Consider the following 20,320-nt stretch of genomic DNA (forward strand, 5'->3'; position numbering starts at 1 on the left):
GTTGACTTGAGAACCATTATCATCGTCATCAATTTTATCTTCGATTAACGATCACAATTATGTGGTGGATTAAATTTCATCATCCTTAACCTGACGTATAAAAAATGTGTTCATGTTCATGCTTCCCTTTAGGGAGTTAGATTTCCATCGAGTTTTTTGAAGGTAGTCGGATTGACGTTGGGCACTGAACACACTCTATTGATCATATCATGTGTGTCTCCGATGATATTTTATGATGGAATTTTTGGGATTGGATACTAAAAAATTTAAAAAAAGTTACAAAATTTAAATTTCGAAATTGAAATTTAACATTCGAATTTTAAACCTTATCTTTCGAAATTGAAATTTTAACTTTCGAAATTGAAAATTCAACTTTCAAAATTGGAAGCTCAAAATTTAAATTTGAGATTTCATTTTCGAAATTAAGATTCCACTTTCGATATTGAAATTTAACTTTCGAAATTAAAATTTTAACTTTCGAAATTGAATTTTACTCTTTTAAATTGAATTTTCGAAACTAGACTTCAATTTTTGAAATTGAAAATTCGTTTTCGAAATTGAAATTTAACTTTCGAAATTCAACATTTTAGTTAAGTTTAAGATGCCTTAAAAGCTTAATACAAATTCCAATCTCTAGTATCCAATCCCAGTTTCTAATAGTAATTTAATACGATTCACTATCTTGATCGTTTGTCATCGCCAAAAGAGAACTCAAAGCCAAAACAAAAGACAAACAAAGGAACGAGCCCATGAATGAGAAACGGGAATTTAAACGGCTTCACATGAATAATAATCTCATGTCTCATGTATGTTGAGCTATGAACTTTTTTTCTCTCCTGTATATGCATCATTTCTGTGAAAATCTCTCATAAATCCCATTCATCTTCATTAGTATGCATAAATTACATTAATTATCATGTCGTGCACAAGAAAGTCAGATACAGTAATTCTTCCTGCCATATAAATTACATCGATAACGATCAAAATTAATTACTCGACTGCATAAAATGACTTGAAACAGTGTGTGACATCTGAGTGTCATTTACTGTCATTATTAATTAAATATTAATTTGTTTTATTCAACTCGGCCACCAGGTATGACGATGATGATGGTAAAGGTGATGCCATTCATGTGGAATTTATGCACATTTTACTTTATAATAATTATTAATGATTGTATTGTTGTTGAAAAATTGATATGTTAACTTTCAGAATCGAAATCATCACTCAAACTTGTTTGCTCACTCATCCAAAATCCTCTCGAATGGAAATCCCTCAAGTTTTTTTTCTAATAAAAAATTCAACGGTATGTGGACGTCGACTCGAGATGTGAAATAAGAGATATAATAAGTAATGTAAGACAAAATGATGATGGTTTAGAAAAATTCTTATTGTTTGTGAGAATAGACAAGACACACAAATTTGACATCATCAGCACTATTTGAGGGATTTGATTGAGATCAATCTGATGTTTTGAGATTATTTGGACAAAAAGTTATGGATTGTAAATACAAAAATACCAAAAAATTAAAATATAATGGTCTTAAGGCAGCAATAATATCTACGTGAACATTTTATAAGGATTCGAACCTTTCAAAATTACGAAAATTGAACTTTCTTGATTTGACACTGAAATTTTAATTGACAAAAGCACATTTTTGAATTTAAACTTCATTTTCAATTCCAAAAACTCTTCAAAATCCACAATCTATTGCCATCCAACAGTAATTCCTCGTAAGAATACCTAATAGTAAGCAATGATAGATCAAGAATTAATCATCAGCCAGTGAATAAGTCAGTTTAAATAACTTTATGGATTGTTGCGTTTTCTCTCAACATAGTCACAAGAACTATGTGAATCTGATACTTTTTGGAATGGTGTGGTTTAGATTTTTGATCTTATAATTAATAATTCTTGAATTTTTATGTCAAATAGTTTTGTGAGAAACTAGAAAAAAATTCGAAAAATTCTCAAACATTCGCAATATTTCCATCAAGTTCTTCCAATTTCGTAAACAGCAATAAGGAAAGAAATTAATCTAAGAATAAATATTTTGAGTATTTATTTACACAACATTCTCAGGTTTCGGAATTTCATTCATTAATGAAGAACATTTATGACGCAAATTTTTTTTTATTGGCTTCTTAACCCTAATTTTTTATGTTAATATTTTAGTAGCTTTTTAAAGGTGGAAATAAAATTAGTTTGATGGGAAATATCGTTGGGAGCTTTAATTGTTTAATTTTGAAAAGGTTTTGATTTCAAAATTTTGAATTTCATCAATTTTCAAAGAGTTTTTAAATTTTTGATTCCAAAATTTTAATTTTTTGAATTTTCTAAATTTTTGAAATTTCAACTTCTTTGAATTTTTCAAACTTCAATTTTGTCAAAATTTTCAATTTTCAATTTTCTTAAATTAACTTTTCAGACAGTTCCCATCCCCAGACAGTCCACCACAACCCGAAAAAAAATTAATCAATTAATGTGTCACATGTCCTCAGCTCAACCAAAAAACAAAAAAAAAAAAAATAGGGAACAAAATTGACAATTTCATTGGAAGCTCTACAACTTCACTCTAAAAAGATCCCATTTCACTCATCCGACATAAACAGAACATTCATGAATGTTCATAATAATGCAAAAATTCAATTCCAATCTCAAAACACTTCAGCTTGATAAATTTTCTGGTTCATCAACCTCAAACATCACAACACAAGATAAAATTCTAAAACATATTATAGTGCTATTTTATATATTTTTAGAAGTCCAAATGTCGATTTCGATTTCAATCAATCAAAAATAAAAGTTTCTCGTGACGATAAAATAACTTTTTTTTTTGTGTTCTGATATATCACATTTCATAATTTCAGTTCTTCTTCTTTCACCTTGAAACTTATACGATTCGATTACTTGGAATTTGTTATAGTTAAACAGAATAGAAATATGTTGTTGATGGTTATTTTAGTGATCTTCTTATTCGCTTCATTCTTGTTATTGTTACTCTAATGTATTCAACAAAGAGATCTTTTGGATCATTGAAAAATATTTTATTGGATTTATTATGAGTAGCTCTTTTTCCTGGCCGTTTAACAACAGTTAAATATGTTTCTTAATAGATGATTTTTGGTGGAATAATAAATAAATGGAACAGCATGATGTTGTGGATGTTTCAAGGGTAAATTTGTAAATTGGTTAATTTTGTGGATTTTAATTGTTAAGGTGTTTAGCTGTTGTGAAGCAATATTTAGCCTTAAAAGCCACAATTGTGAGTTTCTACTAGATTTTGAAATCGAAAATTGAAAAAATTTGGAATTTTGATCCAAAAATCATTCCAAATTCAATTTTAATGAGCAATTATAAACAATGAATTCAAATTCCATATGATCTCATTCCATAGCAACAGCAAGTTTATCAAATAGGTCATTCAAGTCCATCCGTTCATGAAATTTCACACTCTTCTTACTCATCAAAGTCTAGACTTACATCATGATACATAAACAAATTCAATTTATACAAAACTCATATTCAATTGCTGTAAACAAGTCAACTGATAAGGGATGAGAACAGATGCTGAGTCTACTTATTGAGAGTTTGATTCAGGTTGTGACATAAAATTTGAAAGATTCTCAATTTCTTCAATTTTTATATGAAAAATCAAGAAGAGCTCTTAGGGCTTGATTGCTTGACTAGTCTGGGCTATCAGAATTCATTTAGGCGTTAGATTACAGTCTTAAATGATAGTTACTTATAGAAATAAGATGCAAACATTTAAACTAAGAAATGAAATCAAAAATTGACATTTTTGGGAGCAAATCTACTTAAATAACCACAAATTCCTTCCAAAAATCCCGAAATTCCACATTCTTTCACTTTTTTACAGTAATCATGACTTTTACCCACTTTCATGCCCCCTCAGCCGTGTGTACACACATCAAGTAATCGACATCATCACCACATTACAGTCATCATCTTGATAATAAAATAAGAAGAAAAATCCTACAGACGAATTTCATACGAAACCACTTCTCCAAAGCTGAATGTGAGTTGGAGTCTCGATCGACACAAGATGAGTTACTTGTAAAAATTTCTTTCATTTCCAAATAATTCAAAAAAAAATATACAATATATGTTAATGTTTATATTAAACTAAATAAAATAAAATAACAAAAGCCCGAAAAGAAACATTAAATAAACACTAGAATGAATGTATACACAACATTATAGTGTGAGAGAGTCTCTGTCAATTATTATAATATAGTCAAAATAAACATTCTACCCCCTTCAAGTTGTAATAATCGAAAGAAATCATTAAAAGATCTTCTTTTTTTTCGAACCATCACTATTTTATTGCTATGATGATTGTTTGATCAAGTGATGCATTAAGTGCCTTTTCACATGCCATGTACATAGGCATTGTTGCGAGTCTATGCCATTTTTTACACCTTTTGCGTAAGGGATTGGAGCTCGAACTGTAGCTCGCTATTTTTGTAATTTTGAGGGACTAGATAGCATTGCTTAAGGTACATTAAGCTTCTTGTAGGCTTTGTGGACCTGTATTATCAATTCTTAGATACAAAATCAATTTTAGGACTTCAAAGTGGCTATATGAACTATCAGAATCCTAAGTAGATCCCTCAGAGCCTAACCAATATCCCTATAACCCTCAATATAACTCCTAACCCCTTCCAGAGCCTCAACCCCTTCAGCTCCCCATTCATCCATTAAAAAACTCATATTTGCTTGTGAATTACTTGCCAAAAAAATATCTCATAACTGTGGATTTTTAACAGCAATAAAGAAAGATAAAAATCATTTCCTTAAAGTGTAAAAATTATGTAAACAATCCCTATTCTTCTACCTCCACAAGATTTCGGTTGTGGCTAATATTGACCAAATTTTTTACATTGTATGCTATCCTTTTCTTGGTGCCTTATCTGCAATAAAAACAATAATATTCACTTCCGCAATAAAATCCTAGAGAAGAACAACATTGATAATCTAAAACTGAATGGGATTTTACGTTGATGCTGTGCAAAGTGCCTGCAACAAGTTGTGTGAGAAAGGTGCAAAATGGTTTTGGACGTTTTGGAAGGAAGAAAGCTGTTTATTGGATAAACATTAAGAGAAATAACAGAAGAGTTGTGCAAAAGATTAGGGATTGTTGTTGTATGGGACTTAAGGATATCCTTAGTTGATGCAATATGTAAGGAATTAGCTAGAACTCAGAAATTTTAAAGACAAAATAGTAATATTGATGAAAAAAATGTAACGGAAATAAAAAATTTGAATTTTCGCATCAGTTGAAGTAAACAATTTTCACGTGTTTTTACAAAAAGGTAAATTTAATTGTTTTTAGTTCCTTCAAAAGCTGTAAAACCTAATCAACTGCTAGCTAGGCTATCAAAACAACACTCAAACGCAAAACAACGTTTGTTCTAAGAGGATTAACGCAAATCATCCGTAAAATAACAAAGCAATGGAATTAATTGAATGGTAAATTCAATAAAAAGAGGAGTGAACCATTATCAGAGCTGAATAGAATAGCTTCAGGGAATATTTCTGATAGGATTACAATGTACTCAACCTTAACATTCTATTTTAGATAAAAATATAGACTTTATAATTGAAAAAATTCTCAAATTCTTCAACTTTGTATTCTGTCTAGAGTTATATCCAATAATCCAGCTATAATCATTAAAAACCTCGAAGGGAAATTTATATTCCTGACTTAAACAACATTTCACGCTATATAAATTGATTTGATTAAACTACAATGAAATTTCTGTTGTGCAAATTCAAGATCCAAACGAATCCGAATCTCAAGACACTAAAGCCTCATTAAAGTCCTCAACATCTCTCATAAAACATCAAATTAGCATTTTTTTAATTAAAATTAATTAATATCTCCACTCTACACAAAGTTGCATGTAAAATAAACAATTTCTTCTTCTTTTCACACTCGCGTGTATTTTATAGAAAGACTAAAGGAACTGCAAAGAGAAACTAATGATGATGATGAACACCATAAACCTCAAAACATCATATTTGTTTATATATCACACAATGATGAATGCTTCTAATTGCAACTATCGAACTGACGAGATTGCTGGATGAACGACAACTTAAAGTGCTGTAAAATTTGAATTATGACTGTCTTTGGCGGTTCCTTAAACAATAATATTGCCTAGACATTCTGTATCTTCGATATTCAATTAGATTCTTTTTTGCGCATATATTTAATTCCGTTTCATCCGTAAGCTGATTCGTGTGCGCAAAGCGGTGTCGGTTAGACACAAATTGCTAATAAAATATCTACTTTTTGAGGCACTCATCATCATTTTTTATTGTCTTGAAAATGGAAAGGAATTAAAGATGCTTTGTGTTGACTAATGAGCCACAGTAGATGGGCTTATGGTGAAAAAATTATCATTAAACGATTCTATTCATTGATTTAAAATCTTTCTTCTTATTGTTTTAAGCTTTTTCTTCCTCTATGAGGCTCTTTTTTGGTTTGTTTTGATGATATAGCTTAGTATTTTGTGAATGTAGGCTGGTAAAATTAATTGTTAATTGAATTTAGTTCCCTTGTGATTATTTATAGTAGATTTAGCCATATATCTCCATAGTTCTATAGGAACAAAGTTGTATGATCAGTAAGTACAGACTTTACAACTTTCGATCAAGGGTTCAAATCCCTAACAATTGATAAACAAACATTTCATTAAGAAAAATTCGTTTTTTTTTTTTACATTGAAATTTAGAAATTCTGACAAAATCCACACAACATCTCCACCAATTCCTCAAATACCTCCGTTAAACTGTGCGTGAGTGTCCATTTCAATATCTCATACACTTCAAAATTTTTCATCTCAACTCTTAATCTTCATCAATTTCACCGTCCACAATTAATCATTTCAGTTGGATCTTACTCTTTTTTTTTGAAGATTTTGTTTTTTTACGCGCGACACTTTGTAATTTATTAATAATGGAATTATATTTCTGAGATAGTTGAAAAGAGATTATGTTCCCATAAATCCCGCTCCGCTTAAAGCATACCGTGCGCATACTGGAATGATCATCTCTCATCTCCATGAATTCATGTGGGCGTTATATTAAATTATTATCGTTGTGAATTTTGTACAGTGGGAATGCAAAGCAAGGGAATGTTTGGATATGATAAAGAGCAGTTTTTGGAGGTTAGGTATGAAAAATTGATCAATATAACCTCAAAATATGGACTTAAAATTCCAGAAAACATCCAAAATAACCTCGGAATTCTAAAAATCTCCAAAATAGCCTCAAAATCCCCAAAATAAACTCAAAATTCTCGAAATAACCTATAAATTCCAAAAATAACCTCAAAATTGCTAAAACAACCTCAAAATCTATAAAACTAACCTAGAAATCTCAAGAAATAACCTTAAAAAATCTCCAAAACAAATTTCAAATTTCTAACCTCAATTCAAGTCAAATCGCACAAAAACATAACCTCATTTCAGCCACAAAATATGCTTACCTTTACAAAAATGCTTAACAACCAACAATTTTTCTTCTTTTCTCGTGTTTTTTTGCCTCAACAAAAAAATATAAAAAAAAAATTAATTTTTTCGAGTTGCAAAACATGAACAACATTTTAAATGCCACATGGCGATAAGTCAACAAAACTGAAGATTAATCAAAAATCCACTTTGCATATACAGCACTTTTAATATCCTTTATTTAGATGCATTTAAGTGAGTAAGTCATGCACTTAGCATTTATGTGTGAGAGGCGGCAAACTTTACTCTTTTTTTTTTTATAAATAATATTTAATCTTTCAATAATCGAATAAACATGAGGCACTGACTGACTGACTAACTGCTTGTATATGGTACAATGGGGATGCACAAAAAGGCTTGCTCGATGCATTCACGGGCTCGAAATATAATGAAGGAATTTTTTTTTTATTATTTACATACTGAGGTAGTAATTTCTCATCTCTTTCGACTTGCATTGGCATTTTGTTTGTTTATTTGTACTTCATAATGTTCAAACCTTTTGTGTTATTAACAATGAAAAGAAGATTATTATTATTATGTGTGTATACATATATTAATGTTATATTCATCACTATCAACACTGTAGACTCGGCTTTTGTTAGACGATGTAATGTGAAAATTAAATTGAGAAAAAAATTAGCGGCTGTGTGCGGTAGCCGAAGAGGTTGAAGGTGCAATTGGTTGAGTTTTGTGAGTAAGCATGAGTTTTGTCGGAACTGACGGGTTCCGCACTTTTTTTTGTTCACTGAAGCCCAAAACTATACTGATTTACTGTCACGTCAATTCTTGGTGTTGACCCCAAACTAAAACCACATACAGCATGTGGTTTATGGAATTTCGAAGGTACATTGGTGTGTCGCGACACAAATGTTGCCCACCACTGACGTGGTTGCTCAGTTTTTCAAAATTCCGGCCAAAAAATCCCCAAATCCAAAAATTTACGATTTAAAATAATTCACCGACTTTACTTCATTGACATCCAGCCATAATAATTAATACAATAATTTATAGCTCTATGAAATCAAGGATTGGCACAATGTCACATATTAAAGCATTAAAGCTTCTCAGCATAGCAAAAAATATCACGTAACAATCATCGCAACCAAAGTCCCCATAAATAATTCAAACTGCAACAGCAAAAACAGCGAGAACTTCTTGAAATGCAAATTTCTTATTCAAGTTACACAGACATGAGTGTGAAATAAATTGGACAGTGAACAGAGCTTGAACAAGCCATTGTCATAAAACATCAACTAATTTAATCAAATTAAGATAAAAAATTAAAGTTAAAGAGATACATGAGAAGGGAAGAAAAGTAGTTTTGCCATGCATTGCTGTCTCTCTTTTCGTGTGTCATTTCGTGATGTAAGAAGTTTTCTTTGGCCTCACTTTGGCGAGGAGCATAATTTAAAATTGAAATTTGATATTTTTGTTCCTTCTCTTCTTTTATGTACATGGCTTTTTTTTAATGTGTCTTTGCTCGTGGGGAGTTGGATGTGTGACGATGTGATAGGGGTTTGGGTGCATTTTGTCGGATTGAGTTTGATATTGTGTGAAATTTGGCAGAAAGCTGTACATAAAGTTTCATAAATTAGCCAAAACAAGCAAAACTGAGCAAAATGAGCAACTATTAAGCAAATTGAGCAACTGATAAGCATGTGTACCAACTAGAAAGCAAATTTGACAAAGTTTAGCAAAACTGAGCAATTAGTGAGCAAAACTGAGCAACTTATAAACATACTGAGCAACTATAAAACAAATTGAGTCCGGAAAAAAGTAAATTTGAGTAAAACTAAGCAAAAAATGAGCAAATTATCAGTAATACTGAGCAACAAGTATGAAAAATGCGCTTAAACACCTCAAAATTCCCAACTTCCTTCCTCATAAAATTTCATGTCACATAATTCCACGTCTCCTTACTTCTGCGTACTTACATGTACGCAATTAAATACCCAGCAATGTTGGATAAACTGCATATAAAAAAGGCCCAAAAAATATATAAGACAAAGAATGACCAAGAAATGAGACAGAAAGGAAAGAATGTCAAAAAAAATATTTTTATGGATGAAAATTCCATCATGAGCAGAACAGAAACAAAAAAAAATTATAATTATCATGAGACACAACCATCATCACCTGCCATAGTCGCATAAATTAAGAACCAAAAAAAAAATTCATTCTCAAAATGGAGATGAGAAACTTTTTGGAAATCACTTTTTCTGGTTCTTCTGTCCATGATTAGCAGAAACGCATTTTGTAAAAGCGCCATGCTGCGAACTCTTTTTTATTTTCAATTTCTATCGCAACAATAATGATGAATAAAATATTGAAAATTGAAAAAAATGAAATGAGATGAGAGTGACGCCATGAAATAAATTTAAAATTTAAATTAGGATTGTGTTAATGGCTGATTTTTAATCGATAAAATTAAGTGAATTCATTGACTTTTTTTTTGTTGGAATTAAAATTATATAAATAGGAGTTTTGGAGTTGATGGAATTTTGATATTTGATGAGTTTTCTTTTTTGGATTGAATTTGAATTTCAACTTAATTTTTAAAAACTTAAATCAGAAATTTTTAGAAAATTGAATTTTAAACTCTTTTAAAAGTTTAAACTTTGAAATATAAGAAAATTAAATTTAGTAATTTTGGAATTTCAAGAAATTAAATTTAAAAAATTTGAAAAGAATTTAAATTGAAATTCAAATTCAAATAAGATTGTATTATTAAAGAGCTAATTTTAAATAATTTTCATTTTAAAAGTCAAATTTAGTTACAATTTAATAATTACAGAATCTTAAAATTTCAAATTTAAAAACAAAAGATTTTTAAATATTAAATTTTGAAAACTAATTTCAAATTTTGAAAATTAATTTCATTATTTTTGAATTTAAAATGTTTTGAAAATATTCCAAAAAACCTCCACATTAACCCAGAAAAACCACACTTACAAATTTCAAATCTCCAAACAAAAACTAATTCTTTTTTAAACTCTTTAAAAAAAATTTGTTTATTTTATGACTGCGTCTAAAATTTTAAACAGACGTGAAATAACAGCAAAACTCAATGTGTTGTTTTCACGGAGATGAGTAAAAATCTTGGCATGTGAAACTATTAAGTAATTTATGATTAGTCAAAAATTAAGTGTTAATTGCTTCTCTTAATTAATAAGTTTGTTCAACTTTACAGGTTTTTGGGCAGTTTTTGTAAATATTTTTGTAAAATTTAAATTGAGAAGCTTCAAGTGTAATTCAATTTAAGCTACAATTTTAAAATTTTAAAATTCAAATTTTATCAAATTATTCAAATTAAATTGAAAATGTTGAATAAAATTGCAAATGACAAACTCAATTCAAATTCTCAATAATCAACAAATTCTGACTAACCAAAAATCTCCAGAAACTCAATTCACATGACAGCCTAGTCATCAGCTTAGAACCAGAAAACGTGTAAATTGATGATTCAAAACAATCTTTTTGTCACCAAATTAGTCGAAGTATTATGCGCAAGCTTTCAATTAAGCGCAGCTGTAAATCCACAATAGCAATATATTTGAATTCATAAATATCACTGAAGCTTATCAGTCAGATGTTACTGTTCACATGAATTCACGGTTGTTATTGATGTGTTATTGTTTTTGTGGCTTATTTGGTCGTAAATAAGTGGAAAATGTCATGGAAAATTATAGAAAAATTTGGAATTGAGTTGGGAATTTTAGAGAAATTTTTGACAAGTTCCAAAGTTCAGCAAACTTAAAAAAATCAAATAAAAAGTCAAAACTCACCAAAGTCATCAATCGATCAGCTCCAGTACCTTCCTCGTCTTTGAAAATAATATCCTTATTATAATTCGGTATCAGATCCTTAAAGCGTGGATCTTCACGCGATATTTTACCCTCATGCAGTCCCGACGCACCGAGCGTATTCTCTAATACATTTGGTACATGTTGCTTGAATACTAATGGTGTCAATTTTCGACTTCGTCTCGATCCCATGCCACGAATGGGACTGCATGTGAGAGCGGAATTGACAGTTAATATAAGTATGAGAAATATTGACTTCATTATTCTATTATTCACTAATGGATTTGTGATTTTTTTGTTGCACATTTTGAGAATTTTCAGTCAAAAATTCTCGAAATAAATTTCAAAATTCAGTCAAAATAATTTCACTTTTTGTCAGTTCACTTCCAGCACAAAATCTGATAAATTGTAATTTAAATGCTGTCAACATAAATCATTTATTTTAGGTGTGTAATCCCTTATTCAAATGGTTCACTAATTAACCACACTTATTTAATCATATTAAACACATCCACCAATCCTACAGTCGTTAAATTGTCGAATTAATTCCATCATTTTTCACTTTTTTTTATTTTATTTTAAATCCTCGAAATTAATTTTTCACTGTATTGTTTCGATTTATTTTAAATGATTTCTTGATGAGGGTCTATGGTTCATATTTAATGGTTGGATTGGAACTGATTTGTAAAAATTTAATTTTTCACTTTTTAGCAAAGGTTTCTATGATTTTTTTTTCAATTTTTTTCACTGATTTATTGATTAAAATTCACCAAATTTTCAAATTAATCTCCAAATAATCCACAAAAATTCAATTTTTCTCTTCTTTTTCTTCACTTTTTGAGCATCCAAAAAAATTTCAAAATTTTTCTTCACTTTTTTTTAAAAAAAAAAATAAATTATTTTTTTTTCTCAGCTCCCTGTCCGAGAGTCACGATCAGTTTTTGTCTAATAACCAAATGAAACTAAAATGGGGGAAACAATTTTTTGTGTGTCGAAGGCAGAGGAAGAGAAGAGCGAAAAAAATGAAGAAGAAGAACTTCTTTTTTATTGAATTTCTCCACACTTTTTTTACTGTGTTGTGTTTATTGTTCGTTGTGACACCGGTCTGTGGATGAAGGTGTGTTGTTGTGATTGTTTCACCCATACATGGACATGTAGTGATCATATTGGTAGGTAGACATGTAGAGATGTAGAAAATTTATAGCTGTAGATGTAAAAAAGTAACGAATCAACTAGTAAATACAAGAAACATCGAGTTGAGGATCGATTGAGCTTTTCTCGTGAATAAATTTTTGAGCTTTTCATGTTTATTCCGATTTCACAATTACTTCTTTTTTAAATTGAAAACTTCCTGCTTTCGAAGGTTGTAGAATGATTTTGTGTCTGGAATAGTCTGGTGAGTTAAATGGCGTGTGAAAAACGTCTGGAAAATATTTGTAAATTTGTGATTTGTTTAGTGATGTTGTGGATTATTTTGGGCTACTGGATGAAGCTCACGTAGGCAGGTGGTTGATAATCGGTGCAGTAAATGAATATTGGTTTGGAAAGTAGTGACTTGTTGGATTGATGTGTAGTATAGAGCTGTAAATCAGGTAAATTCTGTTCATGCTAATGAAAATGGCATCATAGAGCTCAGCACTCATATTTGACTAAGATTGTGGATGTTAAAGTCTACTAATGTCGTTATTACTAGATAATACTGGTTGACTACCGGGTGAGTCTTGTGGACATGACCGATATAGCTAGAATCAAGGAGTATATGCTAATTTAGAACCATAATTCTCTAGCCAACATAAAGCGTACTCTCAAGAGCAAAGGAGCCTGACAGCAACATTCAAGATTATGGTCCTGTTAAGGAATTACAAGCTAAATTGAATTTTAAAGCATATTCCAATCACGTGGCCGCAAATACTCCATTTTTTCCACACAAATCTCATCATAAGTATCACAAATGAGCCCCTAATTAACCATACCTTCTCTATAATTTCCAAAAATTCTCAAGAAAAACCTTTCTCCATTACAAAAATTACCCGACAAAAAAAAAATCCCTGACTCATTCTCACAGCTTCCAAAAATAAAAATGATCGTCTTGAAATAAATTCTCATCACAACAATAAAATATTCAATTCTTTCCCATAATCAACTGCACAAGACATGAAAATAAAATGTAATTTATGAATGACTTCACAGAAAAAGATATACACATGCAAAAAGGCATCATCCAGCAGTCAGCAAAACTTCTCCTTTTGATCTTTTTTACCCATCTTTTCAGCTTTTGTTCATTTTATTAGATTAAATCCATCTTGGATGTTTTGCCGGCATGCGGTTCAAAAAAGCAAATCTCTTGAGATGCTCACATAAAAAAAAAACTCAAATTTCCAGTTCAGATCCATTCACAGTTAGATGTCTATTGTCGAGAATTCAATGAATTAAAAAATGAATGAATAAGAAGAAACGAAAATTCATAAATCGGTAATTTGGCACAAAAATAAGGCATGCAAAAGGTGAATCTTGATCATTGTCACTAACACAGTCATACATTGCGTATGTGTGCATCATTTTCCCCTTCTTTTTGATCCCATACACAATCCAGAACATGAACAAATTGGATAATCTAATGATGCTACATTAATTTTTGTCTGTATGCGTTAAGTGGGCGTGGAGATCGTCCGAGAGCAGCAACAAAATAAAGGCTTGAAGGCATCAAGAATAAGAAATTCAATTTCAATTTTGGACATAAAATTGACTTTTAGATTTCAAAAAAAAATGCATGGACGGTGATGATGATGATGATGAGAGGAAATACATATTTCATTAAATAATTCTTAATGATAATGATCGTCGTTGATGATCATACTGCTGGATGATGCCCTTAGTCGGCATTTATCTCTCTGTGTGCCTTTTTTATTTTTATTTACGTCTACATATATTTAGCATTTTTATAAGCTGAAAAAGAGAAACGCTATACATATGAATAGATGGATGGATAGATAGAATGTGATATTGATGGAGTAATGGAGGTTGGGGAGGTAAATGCGCATTTTTATGGATATTGTAACTTAATGTAAAGATTCCCAAACCCAAAAATTATCGAAAGATTCGAAATTTTGTTGATCTAGAAGCTTTACTTCCATAATACTAGTTAAAGAGTATCTCAAAATGCTCATATAGTACACCGAAGTACTAATATAGTACCCCATAGTAAAACTTTAAGAACTCAATATACTAGCAATAGTATAGTGCGTATTACTCAATATACTATTTTAGTTGCATATACTATTTTAGTACTTCAACGTACTATTTTAGTACTTCAATGTACTATTTTAGAACTCATAATACTATTTGCATCCAAAGTTCTAGTATATTACTGAATATACTATTTTGTAGTTGGACATAGTACTATTTTAGTAGTACATGGAACTATTTTAGTACTTCATACTACTATATTAGTATCATATAGTACTATTTTAGGACTAAGTACTTTTTTAGTACAGTAATATTTTGTGACTCTGTAGTACTATTAAGTGACTGCATAATACTACTATAGTACATTTTAAATAGAACCTAGAGCTAGTTCTGATGACGTAGTATACTACAATCGGCTATCCTTTATAAGACTAATTTCATATTCTTCAGATCGTATGTATGTAGCCCTTCATTGACTATCTATACAAATTCAAACTCAATCCGTATAAGTTTGTCAGTCAACCATCTTATACTTTAATCCCCAACAATCTCTTCCAAAATTCTCGCTAATAAAGAATTTTAAAAAAAAATATTTTGTTTTCTTCTCTGTTATTTGAATGGTTTTTAATGGCCTGATGATCAAAAATGGTTCTTCTCTCTTTCACTTTTCTTGTTTCGTGGCTTCTTCTTCCACAAACTCGATTATTATTGCTTTAGCTTCCTTTTATGATATTTTTTTTCTCTGTTTCAATAATTTTTTTATGAATGAACTTCTGTTGCTCATCGTAGCAGCTAGAAAGATCTGGTTTGATTTCATTTTCTTATTTATTTGTTTCCTCTTTTTTCTGACTTTAATTTAAATGAAATTATTTATGCATGCAAGAATTAGAATGGAGATTTATCATGTGATACTTAAATTTAAAAGTTGATTATTTAGGAATTTTTATGACTTTTTAGACACAAAATTTCAATAGAATTGATTCGATAATCCTTTTGGTTATAAATGGACATCGATTTTATTTAAAATAGATAAACAGACGAGTAGCTTTGAGAGGATCCGAATGAATAAACAATTTAAAATGGAAATTTGTTGATTTCTAGGTGAAAACAGTTTGTTATGTTCTTTTTTAAGCCTTTAACATGTGCGATATGTAGAGTTAAAGTGATTTATTTCAGGATTAGTGGTCGAATTTTTAAGGGAATTAAGATTTTTTAATGAATTTTTGTTAGATTAATGATGAATTGAGGATTTTAGAGGTTTAGTGGTCATTTAAAGGTATTTTGGAGCTTGCTGCAGAAGAATAGGGCCGTATTTAAGAGCTAGGCTATCCTAGAATCTACAAAACCGTTAAAAACACTAAATTCCACCCTAAAAACCATTAAAAATCATAAATTTCAATTTAATCTTGTCCATCTAGCTCATAAAACATCCATGATTGATTCCCTATTAAATAAAATTTATAGCAACTACCCAACAACCAATCGCAACCCAACCCATCAATATAAAGTGCATTAATGCATGTAAAAACTCACCTGAAGGCTCATTTACTTTAAATTATCATCATTTCCAATTCAAATTTATGAACTGCAATAAAAATAGTGGAACTACAAGCAAAAGAAGTCAACACTTGTCAGTTCATATTTCAAAGTCGTAATAGAATATCATAGGATAATTTACATAAATAAGCCATTTTCGATCGAAAAAAGCTTTTTAATGGAAGCAGCAAAGAAATTTTTTGTTTCTTTTCATTGAAGCGTCACCGAAAGAAGAACAGAAATGATATTAATGAGAAGCATATGGCGTGGATATTGTGAAGATGATCATCACCATTTTCATATCATTATATTGTATTGATACTTTCTCTTATTTATTATCAGCATGGTGTAAATCAATGGTTAAATGCATTTATGAAAGAATGGGAATTAGAAGGAATTTGGAGGTTAGGTTTTAGGGATTGATATTTTTGTTTATATCCAATTATTGAGTTTTAATCCTTGGTTGTGACTGGGAAGTGTCAGGATACTATTGTGCGCAATCAAGATTGCTAATCTATACTTCATATTGGTGTCCTTAAGTCTAGTTGTGAATTGGTATTCAAGAGACATTGTGGCATATGGCAAGGTATCGACCAACACCCTACTAATGGAAATCGAATCCGTCTCATACCCACAAAGTTAGGACACAGATTTCCATTCTGTCGCTTAACCACTCAGCCACAAAGGGTTACTCTCAAACTAACAGATTCTCCTATATATGGCACACTACTACTCCAGATTCCACTCTGCTCAGACACAACATCCCCATAAGCCATTCTACCAGTCAACATATAATAACAGACCTATAGCTTTATAAGGCAACCCCAATATGCCTCGATCTTCATTTTATTTTCAATTCCATATAAAATAAAAAATATCTTCTTTTTTCCTCTCTTTATTTGTGCTTTGTACTGTATTGTTCTCCACAATGACATGATGGATTTGTGTTTTGACTTGTGTCTTATAAAGTGGCGCTTATTTATGTTAATTTATGAAGCTTTTATTCTCTTCTTTTGTGTCTGTCAATTATTTTTATATTATTTGAGTATCTTGTCGTGTGTACTTTTGTGATTTACTTGGAACTGGAATGGATTTATGTGATTGATCTGGGTTGAAACAGCTTTTTGGAGGTTAAAAGATGAGATTTAGGACTTAGACAAGGATAGAAGGCAGGAAAATTAGTAAAAATCTACAATTTACTTCAAAATCCAGCAAGCGCCATGCCAACAATCCAAAAACATCATCTGCCATAACTTCCATTTAAAAATCCAATAATGGTAGCCAAAAATTCTAAGAATCAACAATCCAAAATGTGTATAATGGTAGCAGCAAGCATACAAGAGACAACAACTGCGGTCATCCTTTCATTTTCATCCATTTCATTAACAAAAATGTCTTATGAATTAAAAAACAAACCCGAGTGCCTCCTGTAAAAATAAATTTTTGTCCATTGTTTCATTCATCACCTGCATGAGAATATTCACTGTCGCATCCATATGCTACTTAAAGACAATTTCCAAGGAAACTTTCAAGTGTGACAGTTGAATTCCTCGAGGAATTTTGTCGTTCCTCTCTTTTTTTACTCACAATCGCCGCATCAAATTGGGAATTTATGAATTTTTTCCTTCGGTACATACATAAAGTCTCACAGGATGTAAAAGAGCTTCTCTTAACTTAATAACCACAAATTCAATCGCAATGTGAGACATTTTTTTTTGTTGTGTATTCTCAGTTCTTTTATTGTCACCTTTCATCTTTTGCCTTCTTGCGATGCACATTTGAGTGTGTTTTGGATGTTCTGTGTGTAGATGTGCATGTGTGTTTGACTGCTTACATAATTGTGGACTGGAATAAAAATGTCACTTTTTTGGAATCTTTTTGTTAAAAGTTGGATTTTTGGTTAAGATTGAGATTTTGCGAGATGTTTTGGTATCCAGACTTGATTGGGGCATGTTTAAGTGCTGGATATACGGTAATCAAGTGGACAGGATGATTAAGACTAATGGGGACTTAAGAATTCGTTGAAATCCAACGTTGAACTAGGATCAAATTGTTCCAACTATTCTAACTGTTTCACCGTCATTTTGGCATCTTCTAAGTGTGTCTTGATCAAGTACACTACTGATTTTCAGTAAAGGTTCTCGATGCCGATACCAACAGTTCGATCAAACCCTGCATACTCTCAAGAATACACTAAGATCCCAGTTATTTAAGCAACTACCCCGAAAAACCCATAAATCCTGCGTCAATGTCCATCATAAGCTCCCTGACCATACCATAAGCACAGTATATTCCTCGTTCTTTACTTTAGTACCTTGATATTTATTTCTCTGGTTCCATAAATGTTTAAACAGCGCTACATTCTGTTGTGTGTACAAATTTTTGTTTTGTGTGTTATTTTTTTCATCTCTCGGTGCGTCAGAGATCAAAGGAAACTGAGCAGCATCTTTTGGACTATGGTAAAGAAATGAAAGAAAGGAAGAGAGAGAGAAAGAGAGAGATGGGAGCATATAAGAGGGCAATCGAAGTAAACAGCAAATGATCATCACCACACACGATGATTACCCAAAATATTTTGACTTCTTTTGATGTTTTACCTTTTTACCATTATTATTATTATATCCATAGATACAAATAAATGTCCTTTTTTCATCCATTCCTATTCTTCTTATCTTTCGCTCTTTTTGTTCTCGTGGCATTTTATAGAAAATTTATTAGATCCTTTTTATCCTACATTTCATTCATTTCTTCTCACACTCAAGCCTAAACAGCTAACCTAAACCTATACTAAGTGATTGACTGAATGACTTTTTAATGCTAATGGTTAACAAATAGTGACAACAACAACAGCAGCAGAGTGAGAACGATTAAATCATGCTTGTGTGAGTAAATAAATGGAATTTGTCTTTTTTTTTGGAAGAGATAAGAAGAAATTTTGTAAATTGATTGAAATTTTATTGATTTTTCTGTTATGGAAGCTTCTCCTTTATAGATACAAGAAGTAGATATTAAAAGCTGTTGGTGATTTAATTTGATGTGATCGGCGCCATGACGATGAGTTTGTCACTATATTTGTTGGGGGTATTTGATGGTGTTTTGAGGTAGTATTGTATGGGGAAATTTGTTAGGATAGGTATGAGTCACTCATGATCAGTAATCGAGGACGACTCGAATTTTATAGGAAGTCGACTATACCATACAAAATTTGAGGCAACTTCGAGCTTTCTGATTTCTGGATGTTTTTAATTTTTGGAAAGTCCATGGCTTAGAAAATGTGAAAAATTCAGATCCAGGTTCGATCTGATGCCAAAATTTACTGAATCTGTCCCCAAGCTAGAAACACTCAGGCTTAGTGCCGGATTTTTCACTATTTTTACACCGTGTGCTCTTAGAACTAGTTTATCGTATACAACGACTTAACCAAGTGTCACAAAAGTGTTTAACCTGTCAGATAGCCAGCTCAAGGCATTATCCTAGTCCTTTCTGGTATTCCTAAGCAGCCAAACCTCAAAATCCCTCCAAAACACAACAATACATCCACCATCCACCTAAATACATTTCACCATTTAAATCCAATGATCACAATTTACACAACCATATAATCAAACAACATCAGACAGTACAGATAGGTCAGTGCTGTTCGCAGAAACAGTAATGTTAACTGCTATTAAAAATTCATTAAATTTATTGCCATTTAAAAACAGAAATCTTAAATAATCAATACTCGGTGAATTTTTTTCCCATTAAAGCAACAAACCATGAATAGTTCATTAGCAATAGTCATGAAAATATCCACAGAATCTACAATTTACAGACACTAAATTATTCGTTTCAAATAAAGCATCCATGGTTGATGTACATTATGATTTTGTGAGTCAATAGTCATCAGTTCTCGTCGTATTCATCTTATGTGTGTTGCACGCTTTACTGCTTACATCAAACAAATTTGTCGACTAATAATCAACAATGCAAGACAAATGTGTTGTGCGAGCAAGCGCGATTCTGTTAACAAAATGCAAATAGTTCCCATGGGAGTCATCATTAAATTACAAATTGTACATGAATGTACACATTAAATATACTTTTTTTTTTTCATCTTGTTTTCTTTCTGTTTCATTCCATTAAAGGCACTTTTTTGACTTGTTGTTGTATTACTGCGGTAAAAATTTAAGGATGAAAAGAAGTAAAAAAAAATCAAAAAGCATTAACATACAAATATTGTGCTTTAATATAGTCAAATATATTTGAAAATGATA

General features: G+C 30.9%; 1 protein-coding gene and 1 long non-coding RNA gene across 2 annotated transcripts in view; one reads left to right on the forward strand and one right to left on the reverse strand.

Annotated features, from left to right (window-relative positions):
- Nucleotides 1-12,063, reverse strand: part of hh (hedgehog signaling protein) — a 28,873-nt gene extending 16,810 nt beyond the window's left edge. Inside the window, exon 1 of the mRNA XM_070634445.1 lies at nucleotides 11,325-12,063. Coding sequence (XP_070490546.1) covers nucleotides 11,325-11,648 — 324 coding nt within the window. The 5' untranslated portion in view covers nucleotides 11,649-12,063. The remainder of the gene's footprint in view (nucleotides 1-11,324) is intronic.
- Nucleotides 12,064-12,706: 643 nt separating this feature from the next.
- LOC139086526 (uncharacterized) lies at nucleotides 12,707-13,840 on the forward strand. Its single transcript, XR_011544030.1, has 3 exons — nucleotides 12,707-12,934; nucleotides 13,036-13,056; nucleotides 13,130-13,840. It is a non-coding gene; the product is annotated as an uncharacterized lncRNA (long non-coding RNA).
- Nucleotides 13,841-20,320: the final 6,480 nt, after the last annotated feature.

This window comes from Chironomus tepperi, unplaced genomic scaffold (genome assembly GCF_022539635.2).
Source record: "Chironomus tepperi strain 1889 unplaced genomic scaffold, CSIRO-AGI_Ctep_v1 contig_85, whole genome shotgun sequence".
NCBI classification, from domain to species: Eukaryota; Metazoa; Arthropoda; class Insecta; order Diptera; family Chironomidae; genus Chironomus; species Chironomus tepperi.